The following is an 8,212-nucleotide window of genomic DNA, read 5'->3' as shown; positions in this document are numbered from 1 at the left end:
GTAATAGCCAGGCTGGCACACGCATCTGTACCTGTCCAAGATGGAGCCGTCTCTTTCATCCGATATGCACTATGGGGGGAGGGAATACGCAGCTCAGAACATGACAACCACATGACTACCACATGACTACCACATGCTAGTGCCAATACACTATAAAACTACTTGGCATTTGTGTACATGCCTTTTTTTTTTCTTTTATCCCCTAGCATTTCACATACGTGGGCTAATAAAACCCCCCTATGTGATAGCAAAATATGTGACAGGTCCTCTTTATGGAGACATCAGGGGTCTTCAAGACCCCCAATATAGGACCCCCCAAAAGAAACTGATGAAGCACAGATCTGCTCCATCAGCTTATTTGCAGCTTTTGAAGCTGGAGAGTGACACAAGAATGCGGAAGTGATGTAATATACAACACTTCCGCATTCTTACAGAGGAGAAATTTTGACAGTCTGTAGGCCAAAATCTTTTTTTAAATGTTTAAGTCGGAGTTAAGAAGTGCAATGAGGCGATAATTAGCGCAGGGTTTAATGTCTTTATTGGGTTTAGGGATGACTGTTACATGGGAATACGGAAAAGGAGGGAGGCATAGGGTCCCCGCCAAGGAAGCCATTATATAATTTAGTTAAATTAACTATAAGGATATCTTGAAACGTTTTATAATAGAGATATGTGAAGCCGCCTGGGCCCGGCGATTTGCCGTTAGGGAGGGAACGGATCACAGATTGAATTTCCTCTGCAGGTGTGTAGCTGGGTTAGTAGGGAAGAGGGGTAGAGGCAAGAGAGGCTAGCCCTGAATTAATACACCCCAATAAATATGCCAGGTTTGCAGGATGTTGGGGATATTAGTTCATAGGTGGCATTGCTGGAGCAAGACGCTTCCCCTATCCGCAGAGGGATTGACTGCACTTGTGAGGATGGGAGCAGGATGGAGGGACAGGAAAGACAAATTTTGGTGGCAGGGGATTCTATTATCAGGAGGACAGACAGAACTGGATAAGACCGAATCTAGTTGTAAACTTGTGGGTGTTACAAACCCCCGAACATAAGGGAAGAGGAGGAGGCTCGCTTACATTCCCCAAAAGAAATAGCTGGGAAACAGGGAAATGTTGTTATAATGGGTGACTTCAGTTATCCGGACATTGATTGGTCACATGGTACCGCTCATTCTATAAAGGCTGGCTGTTTTCTAAACCTGTTGTGGGACAATTTCATGGATCCGATGGTTGAGTTCCCGACCAGGAAGAATGCAATTCTGGATCTATTAATCTCTAATAATGCAGACCTAGTGATTAGGGACACATTGGGTAATAATGATCACAGGATGATTTTAATGTTGGGTACAGAAAATAGAAGTGTGTTGGTTTGACAAGAACTCTAAAATGTCATAAAGGCAAACTGCGTCATCTAGTGTATGACACTAAATGGGACAAATTATTTATAACAATGAGCACACGAGTAGTGGGATTGTTTTAAGAAAATATTGCATGTTGTGCATATCGTTGGTGCATATCGTTGGGTAACAAAAATAAAAGATTGAGAGCTAAGCCTGGATGGCTAAATAAAACGGTAAGACACACATCAAAGAAAAGAAGCTGGCATTTACAAAATACAAGATGAAGGGGACTGCATTGGCATTTCAGAGCTACAAGGAATGCAATAAGATATGTAAACATGAAATCCGGGCAGCTTAAATAGATTACTCCACAGTCTGTAAGAAGAACCCCCAAAAATTCTTCCAATATATAAATAGTGTGGCACTGCGTGGCAATGCCACAGAGTATGCTGGCAACACAGTCACCGGGACTCTCAGCCAGAGGGGCTGAGAGGTTCCAGAACGAAAATAGTTTTTCAGGGAAGAAGCTGGCCTTTCACTTTCCTCCGTTTATTTCTGGATTATAGCTGGGATCTGGATCTCTGGAGATTTTAGAGTTCTGGGTGGGATGAAATCTCCAGTCCTGTGGTCAGGTGTTGCCAGGGATCAGGTGGCTGAGAGCAGCCTCATTAAGAGCCCAGACCAGAGCTCAAGAGAGGAGTTGGTGTGGGCTGCAGGCACATGAGGGCTCCTGCTGGGAAGAGGGACAGGTTGTGTCCAGGAGTCAGATGGACTCTACCCAGAAGCCAGAGTGAAGCCAGGTGGTTGTGTGTGAGCTGGAGGCACATGGGAATCAGCCAAGGAGGCTCAGTGAGCCTGTGACACGATTAGCTGACCTGAATTTGTTCTCTCTGGAGAAGAGGCGATTAAGGGGGGACATGATCACCATGTATAAATACATAAATGGTACATATAAAGAACTTGGTGCCAAATTATTCACGTTAAGGTCACTGCAAAGGACAAGGGGGCACTCTTTGCGTCTGGAGGAAAAGAGGTTTAACCTTTGCATACGGAAAGGATTCTTCACAGAGCTGTGAAAATGTGGAACAGACTCCACCAGGAGCTTGTTCTAGCCAGCTCGGTTAATTGTTTTAAAAAACACCTGGATGTATTCCTAAATGCACAGAATATTACTGGATATTGAGTTCTTAGAGGTATATTAAGCATCTGAGATTGTTGATCCAGGGAATATCCGATTGCCTTATGGGATCAGGAAGGAATTTTTAACCATGCTTTATAGGGTTTTTTTTGCCTACCTCTGGATCAACATTGGGTAATTGTGGGCATAGTGTTCTGTTTAGGCTTTTCTTCTTTTTTTTTTCTCTCTATAGGTTGGACTCGATGGACTTGTGTCTTTTTTCAACCTGACTAACTATGTAACTATGTAAGGTATGTGTGGAAGAGTCACATGGAGTATATGTGACAATCTTGAATTGGTGACACATTGTTATATTGTCTACTTGCTGAAATATACTCACCATGCACAAAAGTGTAATTTCAACAGTTCAGTGCACGCTGACTAATTATTTGCAATGACTATAGGAATATATTGAATTTGTGTGTTTGCTTTTATTATTGTATAATATGTCCATTGGATTATCTTACAAATCATTATATGCATGTGATGGTGATTTTCCTTGGGGGGTCGGGTGCCCCGCATGGTGTTGGATATGGGGTACAGGGATCGATGGATTCTCTCCTGGGACCTCTGGACTTCTTTTCGTCTCTCTATCCCCCTGGCTTTTCACCGCTAAGTGCCCGCCCCCCGGCAGTACGCTTACCCAGCCTGACATGCGAGGGCTGACGTCCTCCTGCATGCAAACGAGGGGGTGGTCCTTAGGGATCGCTTCCCCTGTCACCTAGGTAGCGACTTGCTGGGATGGGAGGGCGCATGCATGGTTAACCGGCGCATGCGCATTTGGGAGTTCACATCGCCGATCGGCGCCCGGAACACCTGTCTCCGGTGCGTCCTATTCGGTGGTGGGGGCTACATAAGGGGAGGGGTGCCATCAGGGCTAATGTGGAGAGCGCACTATATGGAGCTGCGAGCCGAGGGCACAACACCTTATAATATTCCTAAGGCTTAGGTAATTTTCTTCCTCACGTCCATATTAGCCTGTCACACTTTGAGGCTTGGAGTTGCTGTGTTATGTTCAGTGGATGGGAGGGAAGGAGAGAGGGGTTGATTATTCATTTTTGCAGTGGTATATTGCTATAGATATGGGATGTTAACTCCCACTTGGAGGCGTAATATTTGCGGGATGGATAGGACAACATCCTTTGGTGGTGGTCACAGTCTTTTACAGTATTTTCACTTATTTTCATTACACATACTAGCAGCCATGCTGCACACATGACTGTTAATATTATCTTTACCAGCAGTATGTGTATATATAACACTTATAACATTGCTTTAACATGAATTTATTAGTATATATGTCTCACTTAGGGTCTGGGACACACATGTGTAGTCACCATGGCTTGCACCATAGGCACGTATTTATTTATGGTACACACATAAATAGCAATTGACTCACTATTAATAAAGTGGAGGAGCATTTCCCACATATATATTTTTACACTGTTTACCTATTCACACGTCAAGAATGAATCATTGCACCAGTTTATATAATACATACCTAGCTTTGTAAGACAAGACACTATCAGAACTATTGGGCCGAAAGGAATCAATTTCATAGGCCTAAACATGTCATTTTACAGAGGTGTCTATGTGCATACTAGTAGCCATTTTGTCTACGTGCTATAAGGTGAATATAAGTTCATTCTTCTCTTGGACCGAGACTTGCATAGAGAAATTAGGAATGTTAGTATAAACATTCCTCCGATCGTAAATTGTGGGGGTCTCAGAAGCACATCAGTGCTTATTGCCAGCCCTGTGCATGATGGGATAAATATCGCCCATGCGCTGTAAAAGTTTGAGTGGTGAACATCTGTGCTGAGAGAAGTCACATGTCAATTCTGAGCCTTTCGTTTTCTTATTCTGTGTGATACTGAGAAGATACCCATTATATTTAAAAAGTCGTGTTATCTTGGTTACATTTATATATTTTTTGACAATATCCAGTGGTTACATTTTTATGCATTACCTGTGTTATCAAATTGATTGATATTATCTGATCCATATTCTTTGTTTGTCACCAATTATATTTTATTATTATTTTTGCACTGATTTTTGATAAATATCTATATTTTGTATACTTTGGTATTCCTCTTGTCTTCGAAGTCAGCACAAATGAAAGAACTCGCGTAAATTTTGATTTATGGAAATGCATTGGGAATCTCCTTAACCATAGATTTTTAATTGTTTCCATAAATAGAACTGTATATCAGAGCAGTATAAACATTCTGACAACACGTCAGAGGTTATTTTTGTGGGTGGTCATGATTGCATATCATACATATGATGGTGTTTAAATGCCTTACCTCACTTAACAGATTCACTAATTAGGAAAGTAATAGCAGTAGGTATAGCTCACTCTTGCTATATGTTCTCCATAGGAACATGTTCCAGCTAGGGATTGGCTGGGTCTTACACATCGCCCAAGGCATTCCTCCCTTTGAGGCCCCGGGGACCCGGAAGTGATGACGGAGTGTGTGTGGTGGTAGGGCTGAATGTAGCCACCCATCTCATTTCGGTCCTCCTTATATCGATCCATTTCCAGGCACCTTTTGTGCATGGTGAGTACCGGATGTTCACTCCGTGTGGGGCTATCCGCATACGGTGATAATTGCAGTAATGTGTTTCTTTACTTACCACAAGCATTGTACTAAGATGGATATGCCTAAATGTGATTATGTATAAAGTGAATCATTATATGTATAATCTCCATTTGATAGATTAGCCTGGTCCCCAGAAGAAGCTAAATGCGAAACGCGTCGGGACGAATCATGTCAGATATTTACCTGGATATTGCACCAATGAATTGATTATATAAATGGGACAAATCATGGTAGATATGTATCAGGACATTGTATGAATGAAATGAACGTTGTGCTGCCCCAATGGGGCATAGAATGTGTTATTAGCATTGTTAATAGATTAGAGTTTATATAGTGTGTTTTGCCTAACCATTTTCTCCTAGCTAATCTATGTTTTATTATATGCTGCCATCTAGTGGCCTTTCTTGGTATCAAACAGGTTCTGTGTTCCCTTTGTGATGTCTACGACATATTTCCTCTATGTATGCCCCTCCCTTCTTCCTGAGTCAGTACTTCCTGTGTCATGGCCACAGCTAACAGGCCACATGTAACTAGGACACATGTAATCTGCACAGTACGATAGAAAAGGCATCATTTTTTGACCGCACAATACTGAAACCATTCAATCTGCTGTTCCTATCATCTGCTGTAACCCTTATGTTAAAAATAAAGCACCTCTTTTGGATGAAACGGTATTGACGAGTTCAGCTATCTGACAAGGATTGTCCGCAGTGAGTATATCTGCTTATACAGGCCAGGCATAGAGGTCTCACAAGGGATATATCGCTATCACAACAATCTGAGTCAGAATAAACGTATTTTGGGCTGTCTAAATTAGTAGGGACGAATCATGTCTGATAAGAATTTGGATATTGCATCCATGAAATGTGTGTAATCATGGATAGTGTCACTTATGGTTAATGTTATCTAATAACAACTAGAACCATTTTTATTGTATTTAATTATATGAATAATACATTTTGATATATTTTATTTACGCATGGTTTGAAACCTCTCTACAAAACCCTTTCTTTCCTATTTTTTCTGTATAATACATATCAGGGTGAGAGGTCAATATAAGGAGCCAAGTTGAAGGCGATCCACATGTTTTTTAGACTGTGGTCAGGTGTTGCCAGGGATCAGGTGGCTCGAGCAGCCTCATTAAGGAGCCCAGACCAGAGCTCAAGAGAGGAGTTGGTGTGGGCTGTAGGCACATGAGGACTCCTGCTGGGAAGAGGGACAGGTTGTGTCCAGGAGTCAGACGGACTCCACCCAGAAGCCAGAGTGGAGCCAGGTGGTTGTGTGTACGCTGGAGGCAGGGGCTGACTGGCAACTTTTGGCCCAGGGGGCAAGTGCAACCCAGAGGCCCATGGTGCAGTGACTCGGCCCCCCTTAGGCAGCTTAGTGAATAACCCCCTCAGTGATAAAGGAGTACTCTGTATGTCACGAGAGGGTAAAACTAAAAATTAACTATTTAGGGTGCAAAACAAATCTGTAGCTTAACTGCAGATAATCACCATAAGGGGTTAATTTTTATAGTGATCTACTTTATTTCATTTTGTTTTTTACATTTTAACATATCTCTCTGTCAGTGCTGATGTAGCTCCAGCTGATCCTTCGGCTGCCTGAGCTCTTCGGTTCAGTAGAACTGAAGGGCTGCTGTACGGGCTATTCACTATAGCCCTTACATCTCCCGAAGCTGGCTGAGCTGTTCAGTCGAGCCGAAGGCATATGCTTATGCTCGACTGAGCCGAAGTGAAACCCGAAGTGGGCTAACGGCCGACAGCCTTGCAACTGACAGCTGGGCGGAGCTCACGGCTGGCTTTGGGCCAGTTGCAATGACTGTTCAGCTTCCCCTGGTTACCATGACAATGAGAACTCAGTGGAGCCAGCTCTTTCGCTCAGGAGCCCACAATCATAGGCAGCCGCATAGCAGATCTGAGGAGCTGGATGCCGAAGTGAAACCCGAAGTGGGCTAACGGCCGACAGCCTTGCAACTGACAGCTGGGCGGAGCTCACGGCTGGCTTTGGGCCAGTTGCAATGACTGTTCAGCTTCCCCTGGTTACCATGACAATGAGAACTCAGTGGAGCCAGCTCTTTCGCTCAGGAGCCCACAATCATAGGCAGCCGCATAGCAGATCTGAGGAGCTGGAGGAAGTTGGAGAAGAGCCACTGCTGCTGTCAAGATGGAGCCGACAACAACTATTCCCTGAGGGAGCGAAAGAGCCGGCTCCGCAGAGTTCTCATTGTAATTGTAACGTCCCACCTCGGGGAAGGTGTACCTATGGATCGCAACAGCGGAGGATGGATTAGGGTCAGTATGCAGCAAGTCTCTTTTGCCCTGAATGGGGTAAGACGGTGAGAGTGCTGCTTCACATCATACCCCGTTTGCGTAAATGGTCACCGTGGGGGTATGCCCTATCACCACGTGGCAGTGGCCTAGGCAACTAAGCAGCAATAAATGTCAGTGAAACCACAATCAATGAGACAATATCTTGACTATGGTATCAGCACAATAACTGAGATAGCAGTCTCGCATATGGTATGAGCACAATTCAATGAGATAGTAATCGTGCAATGGTATCAGTATAATCAATGAGATAGTAATCTTGCAATGGTATCAATATAATCAATGAGATAGTAATCTTGCAATGGTATCAGTATAATCAATGAGATAGTAATCTTGCAAAGGTATCAGTATAGTCAATGAGATAGTGAACTTGCAATGGTATCAGTACAATCAATGAGATTGGTTCACTTGGCTATAGTACAAGCAAAGTTCAGTGAGTAAGTAAGCCTTAGCTATGGTATAAGCACAGTTACTGTCCCTAGGGTCCTATGCAGGAAGACATAGGTACTTGCGGTTGTACTCGACTTGGCTCGACTGGTATCTGCAGGTCCTCTGGTTGGGGCTGTCTCTGGTTGCTCCGAGGTCCGAGTACGAGGTGGGGAGACACTGTGTTGATCAGCGTCCTGCCACAAACGTTAGTAGTGTTGTGGAAATGCTACTAGGATGTGTTTTTAGTGTATTGTAATATTTTGTCATTAGTCTCTCAGTGTCTCGGTTTAAATAGACACTGGGGTTAAACCATTGGAGTAGATATCTTATGCGCGGC

General features: G+C 43.5%; 1 protein-coding gene across 1 annotated transcript in view; it reads right to left on the bottom strand.

Moving 5' to 3' along the window:
* LOC108801699 (probable G-protein coupled receptor 158) overlaps positions 1 to 8,212 on the bottom strand; it is a 103,431-nt gene that overhangs the window by 62,863 nt on the left and 32,356 nt on the right. The window contains exon 2 of the mRNA XM_018573603.1: positions 1 to 69. This exon is cut by the window's left edge and continues 1 nt beyond it. Within this exon, the coding sequence (XP_018429105.1) occupies positions 1 to 69 (69 nt within the window). The remainder of the gene's footprint in view (positions 70 to 8,212) is intronic.

The sequence above is a fragment of the Nanorana parkeri genome, unplaced genomic scaffold (genome assembly GCF_000935625.1).
Source record: "Nanorana parkeri isolate BGI_ZX_2015 unplaced genomic scaffold, ASM93562v1 scaffold2448, whole genome shotgun sequence".
Classification (NCBI taxonomy): domain Eukaryota; kingdom Metazoa; phylum Chordata; class Amphibia; order Anura; family Dicroglossidae; genus Nanorana; species Nanorana parkeri.
The sequence above is the reverse complement of the archived record's forward strand: the minus strand, read 5'-3'. Positions and strand labels throughout refer to the sequence as shown.